Raw genomic sequence first — 20,248 nt, forward strand, 5'->3', positions numbered from 1 at the left:
GTTGAATTTATGACGCCGCGACCCAAAGTTCGCCCCCCGTTGCCACCAAAACGTTGAAACCCCCGGGGGTCGCGCGTCATAAATTTGACCATTTATGACGTATAACGCGGCAGCCAAACGGGGCCTAGGCTTCCTATGAGTGTATATACGCAGTGTAAAGTGATCTTGGTCGTGGATGGAAGGAAAATATATGGGGCAACCTGCTCTACTGTTGCATAATACAAGGGATTTTTTAACTGAGTACCACCTATTGTAACCCCAGAAGATCATGTGTTCACATATCAGTATTTGCTATGATGTGCAATGTCAAATCAATAAGCACTAGCAGAAAGAAAAAAAAATCAGAAGATGAAAGCAAATTAAAACTCATGTTGTGTGTGCTTAACACACACAGATAGAAAACAAGGTCTCACTGCACACTCCAAAAGATCCTATTCCAGGGAAATTCCTGTATGAATGTTTCTTGGCAATTTTTTGTTTTGACATTACACATAAACTGTTTACTCAAGTTATCATGTTTAGATTAATCTAGCTTGGAGAAAAGGAATAAAGCAGGAAGAGATCATGGTAAGATAATCAAGCATTCCATTGCCACCTCCTGCGATTCCAAACTTCTTGTTCCATTGTTGGGCATGCTTTAAGCCAAGGTGAACAAGCAAACTTTCTTTCAAGTCAATTGATTGTCTTGTTGGATGATGAATTTTTGAGTTGTGGCTTCTGTTGCATTTACTACATAGTGTATTGCTTTTACACCATTTACCAGTACAGTTGCACAAGGCATCCTACTATACAAGATGAAGAAATACCCCTGGGGACCCCCATAGATTTGGGAAGCTTTGAGGGTTATCACAACTTTCCTCATCACTTCTCATCATCCCAGCCATTTTTGAGGGGGTGTATGTGGAGTCATATTGGCACCTTTACACAACACACTCTCACCTATATCCATACCCCCACTCTCACTCACCAATACATTCCATCTACTACCCTTGATTGCCTCTACAGACTTTGTGTTAGTCATTGATGGGATTACACATTGCAATTGATGGCCAACACAATTGGTCATAGAGAGTAGTACACACTCCCCTCAATGGTTGGCTGTACCACCCATCAGATCAAGGCTGTTAATTCTGTTCTCCTTGATGACTGACTGTGTTTTCCATCATCATCATCAGTGAAAAATCCCTTGATCATCAGTGAACAATCCCTTGATGACCAACACAGGCAGTCATCAACGGGAAAGGAAGAGGGTTCACTTTGATGACAAATTGTATTGCTCATCAAAGGGGCTGTGTATGGATATTTCCTCTTGATGACCAATCCAATTGGTCATTGAAAGGATGGTGAATTACTCTTGAGGACTTTTTGTACGGGCCATTTAGATAAATACTTGCACTTTGATGGCTGTCATGTGCCATGGAGCTTGTCATGTATGTCAAAAGTACATGACTCAAGCACCTGCGTAACACCCAAGTTGTATTAAGAAATCTATGAGTGACATGTATGACATCACATAACATTACTTCTCCCAAAAGGAGCATTATTATTTTTTATATCTATCTTTCTTATGCAATTGCAACCTCAATAACAAATGGTAGACATAGAGCAATTGGACATCTTTGATTATTTGCATTGGTAATGACTAAGGCAGCCTACAGTTGCCAATATGGGTAAATAATGCCAAGGGTCATTGGAGGTGCTCCAATTGCCATATCTAGATTCTATGAGCTTACAGGGTCTAACACACATATGTTTTTGGCATGTGTAAGTCCATAAATATGGATTTACAGTATGTAATTGAGCCAATGTTTGTAATCCAACCCCTCCCCCCCCCCAAAAAAAAAGATAAATAAACAAATAAATAAATAAATAAACAGACTTACTTCGCGCACTGCGAAAAACTCTTCGCACACTGTGGGGGTCGTCGTCTCGACGTCCCGCCCCCAGTGCGCGCTTCCGCCACGGCTCTTTGCGCACTGTGCATTCCCCCAAAAAAACGGCTTACTTTTCTGGAGATATTTTTTGATGAGTCAATAGAACGACCTTTTATGACCCCCCCAAAAAATAATCAAGTCATTTGGTGGTCTCCTTGAGCCTAGAGAAAATTGAGATGAAATGATCATATTTTGATGCGGCAGGGACCTATAATATCGCTTCCTGTGCCCCAGTAGCCCCAAAAATTTCACAGTGTCATAATACATGTGCAAATTCATGATCTGATAATTTTCAGAATTTTTCCCAGAGATATAAGGGGTGCGCAGCAGGCTTAGTAGGAAAATTACTGCTAACTGTATAGCTTTTTTGTTACACGCCCAAACAGTCCCAAAATTTCAGGAATTTTTTCATTGTGGATACTCCCCGCGCCATAAATTCCTTGTCAATATTGTGTCATGATAACATGAGATATAAGGGGTGCGCGGCGGGCTTAGTAGGAAAATGGCTGCTACAGGTATAGATTTTTTGTTACACGCTGAAACAGTCTGAAATTTTCAGGAATGTTTCAATTTTGCATATTCTCTGCGCCATAAAGCTCTTAGCAATAGTGTGTCATTGAAACATGAGATAAGTTAGCAGTCATTTTCCTACTAAGCCCACCGCGCACCCCTTATATCTCATGTTATCATGACACACTATTGCCAAGCAATTTATGGCGCGGAGAAGATCCACAATGAAAAAAATTCTGAAATTTTGGGACTGTTTGGGTGTGTAACAAAAAAGGTATACAGTTAGCAGTAATTTTCCTACTAAGCCTGCCGCGCACCCCTTATGTCTCATGTTATCATGACACAATATTGCCAAGAAATTTATGGCGCGGGGAGTATCCACAATAAAAAAAATTTCTGAAATTTTGGGACTGTTTGGGTGTGTAACAAAAAAGCTATACAGTTAGCAGTAATTTTCCTACTAAGCCTGCCGCGCACCCCTTATATCTCTGGGAAAAATTCTGAAAATTATCAGATCATGAATTTGCACATGTACCATGACACTGTGAATTTTTTGGGCTACTGGGGCACAGGAAACGATATTACAGGTCCCTGCCGCATTAAAATATGATTATTTCATCTCAATTTTCTCTGGGCTCAAGGAAACCACCAAATGACTTGATTATTTTTTGGGGGGGTCATAAAAAGCCATTCTATTGATTCATCAAAAAATATCTCAAGAAATGCAAGCCGTTTTTTTGGCGGAAAATGCAGTGCGGGAAGAGCCGTGGCAGAAGCGCACACTGGGGGATGGACGTCGAGACAACAACCCCCACAGTGCGCGAAGAGTTTTCCGCAGTGCGCAAAGTAAGTCCGTAAATAAATAAACGGACTTACTTTGCGCACTGCAAAAAACTCTTCGCGCACTGTGGGGGTTGTTGTTTTGACGTCCAGCCCCCAGGGCGCGCTTCTGCAACGGCTCTTTGCGCACTGCAAATTAAAATGGGTGATTTTTCACTTTTTTTTGCTGCCAGCCAGCAGGGGGATTTTTCTTGCCCCTCCATGAAATTCTTGGAGATTTTGCAACCCTCCGAATGACACAAAAGAGAGGAGAAAAATACATACTAAAAATAATCTGAACACCTGCTCCCAAGCACCCGGGACTTCTTCCACGGGGCTTTCTGACCTGCGAAAAGTCAATTGGCCGGGTACCCAAACCCTTGAGAGCAAAGTTTGAGGGACATAATCCATACATGTATGTTGTACCGGCGGTGGTACCCCCGGCCGCCGTTCTGGTGGAGCAAGAACAGGGGCAGCCGGCCGCTGATTCAACCCGGTTGATCAGGGACAACCTGGCTGCCTGAAGACGAAACTGCTTCCCGGTCAATCAGGCTATGCAACCTGATTGAATGGGATGAAATCCTCTCCTGATTGATTGGGAGGAAAGCCTTGCCTGATCTACCGGGAGGAAAGGCTGTCGTCGGCCACCTGATCGATCGGGAGGAAAAAACTGTTGTTGGCCACCTGATCAACCAGCAGGAAAGCCTCTTGTCGGCCCCCTGATCATTTGCTGTGGTCAATGGGCGAGCCAGGTGGGTCGATGGGTGCAGTGGCGAGTGAGCTTAGAAAGGTGGCGGCGCAGACGTTTTCCTCGGACTTCCATCTGCACCAACGCTCTTGCTGAGGGGCGAGGAACTCGTCGTAGGCTGTGAGTCCTCCCGTTCGATCAGGTGAGGTTTTGCTCCTGGTCGATCAGGTGAGGTTTTGCTCCCGGTAGAGCAGGTGAGGCCTTCCTCCCGGCCAATCAGGTTGTATAGCCTGATCGACTGGGAAGCAGTTTCCTTGTCAGGTACGGGCAGCCAGGTTGTGCACGATCAACCGAGTTGAATCGCCGGTCGGCTGCCCCTGTCCTTGCTCCACCGGCACGGCGGCCGGGGGTACCCCCGCCGGTACAACATATATGTATGGATTATGCCCCTTGAACTTTGCTCTTGAGGGTTTGGGTACCCGGCCAATTGAGTTTTAGCAGGTCAGAAAGCCTCGGGGGAGCGTTCCCGGGTGCTCGGGAGCAGGTGTTTGATTATTTTTAGTATTTATTTTTCTCCTCTCTTTTGTGTCATTTGGAGGGTTGCAAAATCTCCAAGAATTCCATGGAGGGGCAAGAAAAATCCCCTCAGCTGGCTGGCAGCAAAAAAAATCAAAAAATCACATATTTTAATTGGCAGTGCGCAAAGAGCCGTTGCAGAGGCGCGCACTGGGGGCTGGACGTCAAAACAACGGCCCCCACAGTGCGCGAAGAGTTTTCCGCAGTGCGCGAAGTAAGTCTGTAAATAAATAAGGGTGGTCAGAAACCTCAGCCCTCATAGAACTGTAATCTACATGCTCCAAAAAGCTCAAAGATGTCATTTACATGACATACTCCTCACATGTAGAGGCATATATTGGGCCTTAATTTCAAATGTGTTGTTGTGGGTGAGGCTGTATGACAGGATGCCTTGCACAAATTTATGAAAAATCTTCAAACAATGGAAGTATTGCGGGATCAATTGGACATAATGGTCTTCTCAATAAAGTTTGTGTTGTAGAAAAATGTCCAATTCTCCTATCTTGAGTGGAATTTTTTGTCAAGTTGTAAAGCAATTGAACTATTATTTTTGCCTTTATCTGTTGGGTTGTTAACCAGTGCACTGATTGGATTAGAGCTGGATCAATCCAATTTTTGGTGGCAAAGGCCTCCAAATGGCTTTGGTTGTTGGGGTCAAAATGTGTTAGGATGACATCATACATGTAAGAGCACTGGGTAAAAAATTGGAAATGTGGTGAGGCTAGAACATAAGAGTTCTTTCCAGTGGTGTTTGTAAGGATCCATTAGGCAATGGTTTTAGAAAAAGAGGGAAGCAAAAGCCTTGTTAATACTGGCGGGGATGTTGGTAGCTGAGGCCAGAAGGTTTGTATGTATTTGTTGATATTTGCATTATATTGTATTTATTGAACTATTGACTGGTTTCTCTTCTGTCACCTTTTTACAGTTCTAATCTTGCTCTGCCATAGTTGTACAAACCTTAGTAATTGTGGTTAGATCCAGAGCTTGTGGGCAACAATGTTCTGGTTCCCTTTTCTCTTCATTCAATCACTCAATTGCTTTAACATCACTGATCCACATCTATTGTGTCTCAGGACTGTTGCTTGTTAGTCTTGCTTGGCGTACTCCATTATTGTTAGCCCACACATATATCGCTTGTCTAAAAGTGTTTGTTCCAAGGTGTGTTTCTTTGGCCAAGTCCCCTTGTCAGTGTTCAGACCTTTCCGTTAGCAGCCGCAACCGAAGCCCAAATTGGGCGGATCAGAATAGGAGCTAGGTTGCCCCGTTGTTCACTATAAGCTAATCTTTTTTTTTGAAAAGTCTTTGTAGTTGTCGTTGTTGAGTTGCTGTTTTTGGTGTTGGCTGTATTCAGTTTGGTGATGGATTGAAGTAGATCAATAATTTCTCCTTGGTTGAGGGATCAAGTGGGATTCTTGTCTGAGACTCCATCAACTAGAGAAGTTGAGATGCTATTGAGAATTGTTAGAGGGGTCTCCAGTTTGTGTCCTGCAGGTGAGGGGGATCTGAGATGGGATGATCGAGCAGAGTTTTTGAAAAATTTCTGCAAGCGGGTGTGGTTCAATCTTCAGCAACCTTGATTCACTCTGGAGTCACAAACAGACACAGTATGTAGTGATCTCAAAATCAAGCAGAGAGCAGAAATACAAGATAGATGAAATGCTATGATCACTGTAGCTACACATATGGATATCAACAACCCTTGAGAAAAAGAGGACAAAAAAGGAAGAGAAGATGATTTAGTTGAGGAGCACCGCGGACTGCTGCGTGTTGGGAGACGCTCATTGAGGGCTGGAAAGGAGCATGACGGCCTGTTGGTCGTCGATCTTAGCGTTCTCCTTGCCGGCGGCTGCCTTTTCCTGACAAACATCAATCCAAGCGAGTCAATAAGCTGGTTCACGATGAAAAACGGTGCCAGGTTCAGTTGGAAGGCTTACATTGGCTGGTTGGCTGCACGCTTTCAAGATGTTGTGGACCCCTTGTTCGAGCTCCTTGGCCGTGATGGCACCCGGGGCGACTTTGTCGGTGCCATGAACAAGGGACAACTGCACGATGCGACCACATCCCGTCAGAAAAATAATTGGGATCGGGAGTCTATTCAAGCCAAAGGAAAGAGGGGTACATACGGTGCAGGTTCCTTGCGTGGCAGTCGAGACCTTCTTCTCGACCAAGTGGTTGGCAGCACTATTGCAAAGGGACACAGAAGAGATAGTCAGCGGGTGGTTGGAGTGTGCAAGTGGCTTGACGAAAAAGAAACTTGACATACCTCAAACAGTCCTTGACGGTGAAAATTTGCTCAGGCTTGCCGTGAGTAGCACAAGCAACGGATTCGCCTGCGATGCGGCGGGAGAGATGTTGGACATCGCGGGGGATGGCGCGTCTGTTGACGCTGTGGGCCTCCTCAGTGGCCTTGACAAAGTAGCCGGGGATGTAGTTGAAGCACTGGTATCCGTAGAAGTTGGTGTTGTAGATCGAATACCAGCGAGAGTACCACGAGTTGTATCCGCCCCAGAGGTTGTAGCCGTTGCCGAAGTAGGGACTCATCACTCCTCCTCTGAACAGCCATTTCTCGTCGACACTCTGGGGCTTGTTGGTGCTTGAATCGTCGGCACGAGAGGCGGCGACGAGGACACAGAGAAGGGTGAACAAGTGGGCAAAGGAGACCATTTTGTGGTTAGGGTTTGGAGAGTGGTTATATGTACTGGTAGTGCAGGTAGGTGTGCAGGATGCTACTGGCGGGTGTGCTTGGCTGGGATGGTCTGATGGCTGATGGGGCTTAGGCAAGAACCAGCGCTCCTTTTATCTCTTACGGGACTCCCTTGGGGTCGTCCATATGATCTACTGCCAGCTTCCCGAGGTCGATGCTGGATATTAGGATGTGCTTGGTCTGAGACTGCAGTGCGCGTAACCAGTCACCAATGGAAGATCTACGACCGATCAGCCGATGGGCTCGAAAACGTAAGGATGTGTGGATGCTCGGATTGAATGCTTTGATTCCGCACTAATGCATCATTCAAACTTTCTTCTCAACTTTTTGTCGCGAGCGGGAAGGAAGCGGCAGACGGGATATGAACTCAAGTTCAACTTCCTCTTGCGAGCGGGAAGGATGCGATCTGGATGCGGTGTGAATCATGATCCAGACGTGAGATCCAGTTAGATGTTCAGTTATCCAAGCAGGTTTACTGGGACCCCCGGTGTGGAACTCCGACCGGTGCTGGGCCGTCGGCAGTTACTGGAAGGGATGTTGCACCGTCAGCGCTGCCTTCGAGGTGGTCCGGGTGAGATCTGAGGATTCGAGGCAGCGGAGGTTGGAGGGGGGATTTGTTGAGAGACGACGAGTTGCAGACTCTCGTCGGCGGTGGTTACATAGTCTGGAAGGATTGGATTATGAAGAAGAGACTCAGGGGAAAAGCCGGCGACGTAGGCCGGAGGATGTGATCTCAACAAGGGATTTGAAGACAGGCGGGCTGAGGGATTGAAGCTCTATCTCCCATCGTTCACCACCCCCTCCACTCAGAACTCCACATCATCTCCGAAGACCCACTCCCCCACAAACTGAACCACATCCTATCCAACATCCCAGAAGACCCACCACTCCCCCCCAAACCGATCCTCCTCATCTCCAACAACACAGAAGAGCTGCCACACCCCAAAGGGATCGTATACTTTACACTACAGATCACCCGCCGCGTTCGTTCAACCTCTTCAAACCGGCTGTCCAACAGCCCTGGTCTCCACCGAGAAGACTGCCCATCCCACCTCATGAAATAGTATACTCCTCTGGGCGAGCAGAGGAGATGAGAACGGGAATATGAATGATATGCACTTCCCTTTTCACATGTTGTCAACTGTGGGGGTGCTTGTTTGTCTCTCTAGATATTGCTTTCTATTTATCATGAAAATCAGTGCAGAGGGAGAAAGAGAGAGAGAAAAACAAAGAGACATCCAAGAGGGACGGATGAGAGGAAGAGATAAGGATAGCACCCGTTTGATGTAGGTTTTTTGTGGGGGTGAAGAGCTCTCTCGCAGACAAGGGACACCCAAGAGATGTGTTGGTCTGCGCTCGGACGCGCTGATGTGCAGGAGGAGAAAAAGACAGAGGATGTGTAGAGGAGGAGGACTTAGAGCTCGTCCCTAAGCACGAGCCAACGGTCGAGGTGCGCGCCGTTCTCGGGCGCATCGAGCCCGTCGACACACATCGCAGGCGAGCTCATCCGGACCAAGTACTCGCACTTCTCGGGCTCGATCACCGAATGCAGCTCGTTCTTCGTCCCGCATCCGATCTCCAACTGTCCCCATCCCCATCCCAAAAAAAAGGTTAGTCTCTGGCCGGGCTGGGGTCGGCTTGGTCAAGATAACTCACGTGTAGACTTCGCTCAGGCCCGTTCTGTTCACACACACACACACAAAGTAGGAAAGTTAGTGGTCCACTTAACGGAAGCAGGGGAGAAGGGACACCCACCCAACACTTAGCCCCGTTGGTATAGACCTGCTTGGAGTAATACTCGCGCGAGCCCTTTTCAGCCTCCGTATTCCAATGCGAGAAGCGTCTGTTGGCACACCCAACAAGCATGTCAATAATCAGCACCGAATATCGTCAGCAGGAGCACCGGGATTCGGCGGGTGCTGCTGTTTGATGGGTAATGGGAGAAGAGTGGCAGGGGGACTTGCCCTAGTGACGTCCGGCCTCCCCCGCTCGTCTTTTGGTACGCCTCTCCAAATAGACACACTTCGTAGATGTATCTATACGGGTCCCCACAGACACACGCAGAAAAGGACGCAAGAGATGAGTGTACATGATCCCGGACACGGAAGAGAGGGACATACTCGGCATGGTTGAGCTCGAGACAAGTCTGGTCGAGCTTCTTGAATTCCCAGTCGGGGCCCCACTCGAGCGCCAGCTTAGCCCGCGAATTATCGAGCTGCGTCTGTGCGTTTTCGCGTGCGCTTTGGGCCTCATTGAAGCGGGCCTTAGCCTTGGCGACGTCGGGGCGGTCGGCGGGAGTGCCGGCGGAGCCGGTCGGGGTGGACGGACGGCCTGGGAAGACGCCGAGGGTGTGCAGCCCGGCGCCGACCTTTTCGCATGCGGTGAGATACATCTTCTTGATCGGCGCGGGCAGGTAGGCCGTCAGATCGACTGGGGGAGGAGGAGGGGCAGAGAGAGTTCCGTATCAGTCCTTTCTCCCACACACTTAACTTCAAAGAAGAAAAAAAAGCGTCTCTCTCTCCCACTCACAGCCCATACTCGTCGCCTCCGCCCCGGAATATCCTCCGCCGAGCATGCCCTGCTCCGCCGTCATCATGTCCACCGGGTCCTCGTTGACCATCCCGTCCAGCTCTTCATTCATCGGGATCGATACTTTGTCGCTCGACTCGGCTTCCGTCGACTCGCCACTCGCTTTCTCCGCCTCCCATTCCTCGAATCCTTTCACTGCGCCTTTGACCACCATGTCTGCGCAAGCACATCCAACCATATTTATCAGCACACAAATGTGAGGCTAATGAGCGAGCTGAGGGTTTACCTTGGTAGTTCGGATTATAGCCGGCCTTGAGGTCCTTCAGGATGTTGTTCAATTGGTCTAAATCTTTCTGTAGCTGATCGTTATGAGACCTTAACTGTTTGATGGAGTTCTGGAAGCCGGAGATCTTTCGAAACAAGTTGGTCTCCCTCAACTTCGCGATTTGCGCCTGGGAGATTTTCTCGACGCGGTCCAGCTCGGCCTTGGCCTCGCGTTCCTTAGCTTCCAGAGCGGCGATCTGGGTGGTAAGGCTGCCGATCGAGTCTTCCAAGCGGGCCTTCTCCTTGAGGCCGAAGAGACTGTAGTTCTTCCGCTCGCTGTTGCCAGCCTTGAACTTGCGGATCTGTTTCTCGCGCTTCTTCCTGTGGGCGGCCCCGATAGCCTCGCAGCGGTTGGGACAGTCTGCATGGGCATTCGCCGCCTCGTCCGAGCCGTCGCAACACTCGGGCTCGCAGATCCCGTCATTGACTCGCGAGATTCGGATGCACGAGGGGATGTGTCCGGCGTTCTTGCATTGGAAGTATCCCGGCGCGCAGTGCTCGGATTGGAGACTCACGAACGGGTCCGGTTGGAGGGCTGATTGATCGACTGGGCATGTTTCTTTGAAGCCTACTTCAATCGACCAGTCGTCGACTACCTTGGCCGCTGCGTTCTTGATCTCCAAGACACTCGCCCGTTTGCCCAGCCCAGTCATCTTGGCCGACGTGACCGTAGACGCCAACCCGGTGCTATATTCGTAGGGCAATCCATCCTTCCTGCCACTCACTTTCACACACGTTGGGCGGGCGGGCAATCCCAGGATAATCACTTTGTCGATGTCCACCGAGCTGATCTTCTTGATCCAGTCATTATCAGGTTGGTATTGGGCCAAGGTAGAACGCAAAGCTTCGTGAGTTGACTTGAGGGTTTGGGCGACTGCGTCTGAAGAGGAAAGGGTGAAACTGCCCGAGTTCTCCTTCTTGATCGAGAACCTCTTGTACAGGAATTGGCCGCGTTCATGGTTGAACGATTCGCCATCGTCTAGGTACAGAGTCCCAGTAGCGTGTCCCTCCTTATCAAGCGCAACGACCAGTGTGATGGGATCCTTCCACATTAATGGCGCGGCACGTCTGATCAGGTCTCTGCGCGTGACGATGTAGCCTCCACGCTGGAACAACGGCACCGTTCCTAGCGGGGCTGGGAATGTGAACGTCCGAGAAGCGTGTTTGCCTTGATCGACGAGGAACATGTCCGAAGTGAAATAGTTGTAATACGGCTGCCGTTTAACAAAAGAAAAGGTGAGCTGAACATCGTAATAGGACAATCGAGAAATCTTGCTACCACCCACTTGATCATCAGCAATATAAACATCAGTCGAGGTAAGGCCTTCTTGAGTAATCGGCTTGACTAGCAACCCAGTCGAGCCCAAGTAAAACTGATCATCCACAGCGAACCCAGCCTCGTCCTTGGGAAACATGACGTATTGAGGACTGACGGGAAGATATAAGAGATGAGCAGGCTTGTTATAAAGGGAATGAGTGGATGAGGAATCGATCGACTCACGTTGTCATCGGGGCACCAGTGAGGGTGTTTTCGAAGAATAAGGTATACCAGCTGGGCAGCAGGCTGTATCTTAGCTTGATCATGTCGACGATCTGTCCCCTGACCGGCTCGTCAAAAAGGTACGGCTCTCGCCGCTTGGTGTCGATATGTGCATGGGCCCTGAAGAACGGGAAGAAGGCGCCGGCTTGGTACCATCGGACCAAGAGCTCGGGAGAAGGATTGCCGAAAAATCCACCGACATCGGCTGCCAACATGTCCAATCATCCCGATCAGCCGCTTCCCTTTTGAGAGTGTAGAAGGGACAACGGCTTGCCGTACCTCCATTGAACGCCATGCCGGCAATACTGTTGCTCAACAGCATCGGGATCGAGACCGCCAGATGGGGCCAGGTGCCCATGTTGTCGCCTTGCCAGATCGCCCCGTATCGTTGGCTTCCGGCGAAAAAGGATCGGGAGAGCACGAAGCCTCTCATTGGGGGATCGGTCCGCTCGCGCAACCCTCGGGCAGATTGGTTGTGCTGACATCGTCGAAAGCCTTCAGTTTTTCATGCTTTTTTGGCAGTACGGAGAGCCACTCACGCTGGCCATTCCGTTCAGGTTGTGCAGGTCTCGGTGCTCCCATCCTCCGTGGTGGATGTTGTCTCGGGGCATGGTGATTTCCGGGGCGTTAAACACCGATGGCTTTGTGAGTTTTTTTTTTAGAGAGAAAAAGAAAAATGTAAGCGTGCGGGAATCTGTTGTGTTAGGCTTTGGTACTCACCTCATTCATATCTGCCGGAGGGAAGAGGGAAGTAAGTACAAGAGAATCGACAGTGAAGGAATATTTGGAGAGGAAGACAGACCTAGCCAATTGTGCACATTGATTGTGCTCTCCTTGTACTTGTCAAACTTGAATAGTCCGGCCCACCAATCCCAGCTGCGAGGGTCGAAGTAGTCCACCCAGCTCGACGAGCCCGTCCAGCACCACCCTTCGTACTCGGATCCGTCGGGCAACTTGGACAGCACGTTGAGCTCGACTGCCTCCTTGTACACGTACAGATCTTGGGTGCGCTTGATGTGCGGATCGACGATAGTCACCAGCTGGACAAAACACACAAACAAGTGTCAGTCCCACGCAGAGAGAAGGGCAGCTGAAGAGATGGTGAAGAGATGGTACTGACCTTACGGCCGGTGGCCTCGAGCTGATTGATCATCTTGAGTGGCTCGGGGAAGTGTCTCTTATCCCAGATGAAGTACTTGTGCTCTTCGGCGTATTCGATGTCGAGCCAGATGACGTCGAGGGGGATATCGAAGGTGTCGAAGTTGTGGAGGACGCTGAGGAGGTCGTCCTGGCTGACGTAGTTCCATCGACACTGGTGGTAGGCGATGGAGAAGTAGGGCGGGAGGAGGGTGGTGCCGACGAGGGCGGCGAAGGAGGCAAAGATCTCGGCCGAGCTGGGGCCGAGGAAGACGAAGAGGTCGAGGATGCCGGACTCGCTCATCCAGTAAGTCTGTGTGCTCGTCCCTGTGGGCCCCTCGTCCGCGTCGGCGCCTGCTGCACTGGCCTCTGTCCGTCCCTTCCAGGCCTCAACCACCTCCGGACTCGTCTCAGCCTTCTCGACATCCACCCAGGTCTCCGCCGCATTCAGCCAGAACACGCCCACCGTCGAGCCCGCCCGATGGGCCTTCATCAGCGGGATCGCCCCATACAGCGCCATCTCCGAGTCCGCCTCGTACTCGAACACGTCCAGGTTCCACAGCCGGTACGGGTCCGTGTAGGCCGCCGGGCTCGTGCCCTCCGGAGAGCCCCGGGTCGTCTTCAGTGACAGTGGCGAGGCATGTTCCGGGATGCCATAGACGTGCGAATATCCGGGGAAGGTGATGTCAAGTGCCAGAGATTCAGGTCCTTAAATTCCCAACAGCTCAGTGATCTCATCTACATATGTTGAGATACTTGGGATTCCTGGCTTACCTTTCGGTTTGGTGTCGGTGCGTCCGCCGAAACTCTCTTCCCACATGCCCTCCTCGGAGGTATCCTTGAAGCCAGGATAGAGATCATCGGGGGTGGAAAGCACTGCAGGATCGGCGGGTTCCTGGATGAGCAGGCCTTCGTCGTTGGTCTGCGGCTTGGCCCGGAAGTGTTCCATGGTGAACAGGCCGCGCTGGTTGAGGATGATGTGAGGCTGGCCATCCCTGAGCAGGTCGATCTTGAAGGGCCGGTAGTGGAGCCGGCACTGGTACTCGCGCGCGATGTTTCCCGGCCAGGTGAGCAGGGTTTGGTGCTGGCCGATGTCGATGCTGATGTGCTTGGAGGTGAGCAGCTTCGGCTGGCCGAGCAGGGTCCACTTGTCGGCCTCGTTGTAGCGCTGACGGAGGCCGGCGAGCTCGTCGAGCTTGATGCGCAGGGAGCCCTCGCTCTCGGCAAGCACGGTGAGGTTGAGGCCGAAGGCGATCCCGGGGACGAGCTCGTTGGCCAGCCGGACATGCAGGGTGTTCGTCTCCTCGGCCCACTCCGGCAGCGCCTCCAGCACGTAGGGCGACTTCCATCCCGCCGCGTACTCCGGCGAGCGTGCTCGGTCGCTTCGTCCCCGTAGCCGCTTGCAGAAGCCTGCCTGCTCACACGTCTTGAAGTCCCCCCGCTTCACCGAGCCCGCCGGAAATACTACGAGCAGCAGCCCGAATATCGTCAGCAGCATTCCGCCCAGCGTCCCGCCGCCCTTCCGGCCTCGATCGACGGTCATCTAGCCCCGCCTGTCCTCTGTCTGTGCAGAGTAAGACACTCAGATCAGCTTTACCTGTCCCCGCTTGATGAGAAGCACCGGAAGGTACTTGCGTGTGGTATGTGTTTCGAGTCTCAGAGTTGGAGAGTCGGGACGGCAACAACAATCGAGTATTTTCTCAGTGGCGTCGACGGTGCTGGAGCTCGAAGAATCGATGGCGGGTAGACTGATTTTTGTGGACACCAAGCCACACTCTGGCTCGACTCGCAGCGCCTCGGCAGTCCCCACTCCCCGGCTCCGGCTCGCAGACATCCTCGTCACAAACCAGAGAGTTAAAACATGCTGCACTGCTTCCCCGAAAATCCACAACTCCTCGCCACTGTTTTCTTGGCTCAGAATGGCATGTTTCTTTGGAGCAAAGTCAACGGTGGATGCACATTCGAAAGCAGCAAGTCAGGTTATAAACTGAGCTTTCACCCGACATATATCCTCAATCCGAGTTAGTATATCGGCTAGTATATCCGCCTTTCATCCCCGAGGGGCGCGGAGGAGACGGGTTCGATTCCCGTACTCGGAAACTTCTTTTGCCCCACTCTCTTTCAAGCCCGTCTTTTTTTTCACTTTCACTCTCTCTTAACGAGGGACTCGATGATCCAGGCACTCACAAGGAATGAAAACATGTTTCTGGTATTCTCTCTAAGCTTAATAGTAGTGAACAATGACAAGTTACAAAAAAATACCGATGGAGGGTTGGTGCAAAAAAGAAGTAGAGAAAGGATTAGGAAGAGGAAGCGAATCGGAGGGCGTTTTTCTTGTCGACGAGGGCGTCCAAGCGTTGGAGAGTTCTCAGATGGTTGACAGAAGAAGAAGGAGCATTCGAGGCGGGGCCCCTGGCGGGTCTCCCAGAAGGAGTAGAGGGGCCGGAGAGGCTGAATGCGGGCATCGACGTGTTGGCGTTGCTTTTCTTCTTTTTCTTGAGGAGATGGTGCTGGAAGCGGATGTCTCTGTTGACTCTAGTTTTCTCGATCAAGGGCGTGAGGCGTTGGAGCAAGCGGACGGAATGTGCGAGCGACTTGCTGAGGAACTTGGCCCGTTCGAGGGTCCTAAGGAAGCCGATTTGTTCATCGTGGGGGTCTCTAGAGAGGTCGTGGTCGTCGTGGTCGCGGGAAGGTGGGTGGGGAGAGGGTGGTGGTCCGAGGGAGGGCTGGTTGGCGTGGGTGAAGACGGCCTTCTCGAGCGCCAGGTTCTCGTTCTTAGAGGTCTCCAAGTCCGCCGGGTTAGTGCTGGAGAGGTGGGGCACGATGGCGTCGAGGACTTGGTCCCAACGGGCGGAGGCGGCGGCGGAAAGGCCGGGGGCGGCGGCGCGGGCGGCGACGTGGCGGCGGATCCATTGCAGCTCGGCGACGGTGGCCCGGACGAGCCGCTCGGAGAGCGCATGCACCGCGCGCAACTGGGTGTCCCGCTTCTTGCGCACCAGAACCGGGATCAGCTCGGCGTATGTCGCCGGCTGCAGCCGCAGATGCGGCACCCGCGCTTCCGTCCAGACGTCCTCCGGCAGCCGCCCCACATACGCCTCGTTCTCTGTCACCGCTTCGCTCAGATAGTGCAGCGCCAGATGCGGCCGGTTCGCATGCGTGCATGCCGAGATCAGGTCGTGGTAGGTCCGGGTCAGGATCGGGTTCCTCCGCCGGCCCATCCGGCTCTCTTCTGCCTGCTCCTTCCGTCTACCTGATGCGTGTTGGAGATGGTCGGGCGGGTCTGAGGTGAAGAACTCGCGCGAGCTTTCGGGGTGGACGAGCATGCGTGGCGAGGGATGGAGGGCGGCCTCGTAGACCATGACCATCTTCTCCAGCCGGCCTTGCTCCTTGAACATCCGCACCACGATCGCCGTCAGTTTCGGGTCCGACCAGCTCGCCCCGTTGTCCGGGAAGTCGAGGTCGAGCGAGCGGTGCTTGCCGAGCCAGTCCGCCAGCCGACTCCGTTCGCCCTGGAGCCCGAATATCTCCGCCACCGTCCGCACCGCCCATCGTTCGGTGACCCGGTCCATCCTGCTCGTCGTCGCTGCCAGCAGGGAGCTCCCGATCGACTCGGCCATACTGATCATCCGTTTCAAGTCTTTGGATGAAAGCGGTAGTAGCTCTTGATGGTATTGATGAGTGGTATCGGCGGTTCCATAGGAGGAGGAGGAGGAGGAGGAGGAAGAGGAAGAGGGGTGGCGTGTGCTTGTGGGGTTTTGCGGATGGACCTGAGAGTGGTTGAGGAATGCGGTTCGGATGCAATCGAGCATGAGGATCTGATCGTCTGGCCGATGGTCCAATCGATCGACTGAGGAGGGTCCGATCAGCTGGTCCCAGATCACTTCGGCGGGCCTGAACAAGCCCAGATGAGCGAGCCGCTTGAGGGCGATGGAGTGGAAGCGGTCGAGGTCGGCCTGGGAGAAGAGTTCCTGGTGTTCGTAGATCCGGTCGAGCAGGAAGATGATGCGATGGTACAGATAGTAGTGGGTCGATTGGAGCGCCTGTTTCTGTTGATCTTCGGCTGTGGGGTTGAAGTCGAGCAGCAAGTCGAACGATCTCGGGGAGAGATGCTTGAAGAGGTCATGAGCGTGGAGATGGTTGAGGATCTGTGAGAAGGCAGGCGATGAGAGTTGGTGGTATGAGTCTGATTCTAGTGATTCTGAGAGTTCGGCAAGGTAAGCTAGATCGACCGATGACGGGGTGTCGCTGGCTGAGGATGGCCTGAGTAGCGATGATGGCGGCTGGCGGTCTAGCTGTTGATCTTGCGGGTAGTCTTCGGTCAAGAAGATCGATTTGAGCTGGGTTGAGAGTGACTGGGCTGGGGGTGGTTGCGAATGGGAGCAGGTGGAATAAGGCTGCTTGAATCGGTTTTTTTGGGTTGGGCGAAGCTGCGTTGATCAGATGAGGTTAGCTCGGTAGGCTGGCTTGTTCGAGCAGTAGCAGGACTCACTGGCTGGGGCTGTTGTTGTTGTGGCTGTCGTTGGTTTTTGTGGAGTGCCAGTCGACGCAGGAATGCTTTCGCTTGCATCCTGATGGTAGCAATCAGTGCGGAGTCGGAATCAGGGGGCAAGCCACCTCATCTCCGCTCGAAGAACACCCGGCGGCGGGACGGACCGGAGCACGAATCAAATACATACAGAGCATCCTCTGTTTATGAGCTCATCAAAGCATCTCAATCTCACAACAAGCAACACCACACACTCAAGAACAGCTCAGGATTGCAGCTCAGAAAAATCATACACATTGACAAGGCAAGGATTTACAAAGAGAAGAAAGAAGCAACTAGACAGTTAAACACACAAGACAGGTTATGCAAAGAGCCAAAAGACATCTCGGTATTCACCAATTTTTGCGAGTCTACTTGGAAGCAAGTCAAGCTCAAGAATACTGATAAGATGTTTGCAGTCCTGTGAACTCCTTTCAGATTTCCAATGGACATATCTCGATCTGGCCCATCATGTCGAGCTTCCGCCGCAACAAGTTTTGCCCGTGCTTTCATGTTCTAAAAGTAGGTGTCAAAACATACAAATTAGCCTGCTTCTGAGTAATCAAAGGCCCTTGTGCGCATATCTGAAAAAAACTACCACTTACCCTCAGGACTGCAACGAACCTTTGGAAATTTACATCGAACATGCGCACGACAGCCCTCCCAGCAGTGCAACGCCGCACCGGACAGGCTCGTCGACTTCAGGAGTTGATGGCGTCGGTTCCTCGAACCTCAATCCAGTGCTTCGCGCCGGTTACGTGGTACTGCAACAAGACTTGATTAAATACACCATGGAAACATTCACTGCCACCCTCTTTGACCAGCATCGAGGGCAGAACTTAGTACCATGCAGTACATCCCAACCGGGTCAACCTTTTCTTTATAGATCAAAAGTGCACGATCATCCTCTTCACTTTGGTGATTCTGATCTGTTTCTAAGCCTCCACTCCTTCGATTTGGCACTTAGGTAGCTGTTGCATGGAGATCAAGGCTTTCATTTTGGCTGCAGCTTGGTAATCTGGATTCCCTTGCAACAAAAATTCAAGCCATTGGTTGTTGAAAAACTTAAACTAACAGCTTTTGTGGCCTCCATCTAACCGAAAATTACAATACAGCCAGAAAGAATTGGTTTTCAACTGGGTAATCAATGGATATGTTAGTAAGTAGTTTGTTTGTTCTTCAAATGTTTTTTTGTTTTTTTGTTGTTGCTGGGTGTTAGTTTTGAGTAAATTGAAGGCTAACCAACTATATGTGATCTCATTTGAGTCTTGCTGCAATTCCAAGGTCAAGTCAGTCAAGGCGGAGGAAGAAAAGAAAGATATGTGTTGGTCACTCCTGGAAGCGCAAATGCCTAGTGGAGATGTGCTCACCTGTCACCCCCACACCCTGAGACAAACAGTAGCACAAAACAGAATTGAGTTTTGGCACTTTCTTTCTTTAGCTATTAGCCAGAGAAGATAGTGTCTTTTTCTTTGGCTAAAAGCCAAAGGTTGGGGGAGCTGGGGTGCTGGCTGGAGCTGGCCATGGACCTGCGTGAGCTTGCAATAACCATCCATCTAGAGAATCTGCCGTTGGACCCGCGGCAGGTACCCGGCACCCGTTGGCAGGTACCTCCGGCACCCGCCCCGCACCCGCGCGCGGGTGCCGGGTGCGGGTACGGGTGCCTGTTTTTTGGGTAAAACGGGTGCGGCACCCGGGTACCTGCCCAGGTACCGCCCCAGCTCCCCCGGATGCGGCGGAGTTTGGGTCGTCCAGACGAAGAGGCTACAGCATAGCCTCGTCGTCCGGCAGGAATCCCTTCCAGGAGACGAGGCTGTTGTAGCCTCGTCGTCCGGGAGGAATCTCTTCCGGGAGACGAGGCTGTTGTAGCCGTCGTCCGGGAAGAATCTCTTCCGGGAGACAAGGCTGTTGTAGCCGTCGTCCGGGAGGAATCTCTTCCGGGAGACGAGGCTGTTGTAGCCGTCGTCCGGGAGGAATCCCTTCCGGGAGACGAGGCTCGTCGTCTGGGAGGAATCCCTTCCAGGAGACGAGGCTGGAGGGATCCCTTCACTGAGACGAGGCTGTTGTAGCCTCGTCCGGATCCCTCGCGGAGGACGAGGCTAGAACAGCCTCGTCTCCCGGAAGGGATCCCTTGCGGACGAGGAGGCTGTATCTCGTCGTCCGCAAGGGATCACTTGCGGACGACGAGTTGTAGCCTCGTCGTCCGCAAGTGAACCCTGTCGAGTTTAAAACTCGTACATTGAGTTTATGTTTAATTCCTATGCATGCACTTTGCATATGGTTTGGTGAAACATAAGCATGACGATCGATCTCGATTCAGCCGGACTCCGGTCATCAAGACTCTATTCGCCGACAAACTCTATTCTTCCCCCTTCCGTTCTTATTTCCGCTTCTCATCGTTTTTTCCTCATCAACATCACCACTCACTCCACTCACAAAACCATCGATTCTTACGCTACTCGAAGGTATTCTTCATCGTACCAAATCGATTCAATCGAAGATTCAATCTAACGATCGTCGACTCCCCAAGCATCAGGAGAGCTAGATTCAGTCTCTGGGCAGGTAGTTATTTTTATTCTATCTGTGTAAAATTTATTGTTATCGGCATTGACATCGTTTATACAATTTTCAAATAGGCTGTTTCGTTGTGGTATTCCTTGTGCTTGCGCAGCGTCGTCGTTATTTTTGTTTCGAGATTTTCTTTTCGTTTTGGCTCATCCTTCGAGGTATTTATTTACATCATCATTATTATTATAAAATCATGTACAAAAAAGCTAATCGCATTATCCTTTTCATTTCTCAAGTGTATTACTTTTATTGAGTTCTTAATTAATTAACTGTTTCAATAAAGTATTACTTCTACCAATTTTACAAACCCTTGCGGACGACAAGATACAGCCTCGTCGTCCGCAAGTGAGCCCTTGCGGACGACAAGATACAGCCTCGTCGTCCGCAAGTGAAC

At 51.2% G+C, this 20,248-nt stretch overlaps 4 protein-coding genes across 4 annotated transcripts; 1 reads left to right on the forward strand and 3 right to left on the reverse strand.

Moving 5' to 3' along the window:
* Nucleotides 1-6,305: 6,305 nt before the first annotated feature.
* On the reverse strand, nucleotides 6,306-7,068 carry PtA15_18A198 (uncharacterized protein; the record flags this gene model as incomplete). The annotated part of the gene is made up of 4 exons (XM_053164712.1): nucleotides 6,306-6,383; nucleotides 6,462-6,569; nucleotides 6,651-6,708; nucleotides 6,791-7,068. The coding sequence occupies 4 exons, from the start codon at nucleotides 7,066-7,068 to the stop codon at nucleotides 6,306-6,308; spliced, it is 522 nt and encodes a 173-aa protein (XP_053028695.1).
* Nucleotides 7,069-8,645: 1,577 nt separating this feature from the next.
* On the reverse strand, nucleotides 8,646-14,304 carry PtA15_18A199 (uncharacterized protein; the record flags this gene model as incomplete). Its single annotated transcript, XM_053164713.1, has 15 exons — nucleotides 8,646-8,813; nucleotides 8,888-8,911; nucleotides 8,987-9,074; nucleotides 9,196-9,267; nucleotides 9,352-9,661; nucleotides 9,761-9,976; nucleotides 10,047-11,298; nucleotides 11,371-11,512; nucleotides 11,586-11,829; nucleotides 11,904-12,102; nucleotides 12,164-12,265; nucleotides 12,345-12,355; nucleotides 12,427-12,664; nucleotides 12,745-13,469; nucleotides 13,536-14,304. The coding sequence occupies 15 exons, from the start codon at nucleotides 14,302-14,304 to the stop codon at nucleotides 8,646-8,648; spliced, it is 4,560 nt and encodes a 1,519-aa protein (XP_053028696.1).
* A 757-nt stretch (nucleotides 14,305-15,061) lies between these two features.
* PtA15_18A200 (uncharacterized protein) lies at nucleotides 15,062-17,328 on the reverse strand (the record flags this gene model as incomplete). The annotated part of the gene is made up of 5 exons (XM_053164716.1): nucleotides 15,062-15,419; nucleotides 15,489-15,544; nucleotides 15,689-16,422; nucleotides 16,501-17,188; nucleotides 17,251-17,328. The coding sequence occupies 5 exons, from the start codon at nucleotides 17,326-17,328 to the stop codon at nucleotides 15,062-15,064; spliced, it is 1,914 nt and encodes a 637-aa protein (XP_053028697.1).
* Nucleotides 17,329-17,757: 429 nt separating this feature from the next.
* On the forward strand, nucleotides 17,758-18,303 carry PtA15_18A201 (uncharacterized protein; the record flags this gene model as incomplete). Its single annotated transcript, XM_053164717.1, has 3 exons — nucleotides 17,758-17,808; nucleotides 17,898-18,138; nucleotides 18,254-18,303. 3 exons carry the CDS (start codon nucleotides 17,758-17,760, stop codon nucleotides 18,301-18,303), a joined length of 342 nt encoding a protein of 113 aa, XP_053028698.1.
* Between the last annotated feature and the right edge of the window lie 1,945 nt (nucleotides 18,304-20,248).

Source organism: Puccinia triticina, chromosome 18A, assembly GCF_026914185.1.
Source record: "Puccinia triticina chromosome 18A, complete sequence".
NCBI classification, from domain to species: domain Eukaryota; kingdom Fungi; phylum Basidiomycota; class Pucciniomycetes; order Pucciniales; family Pucciniaceae; genus Puccinia; species Puccinia triticina.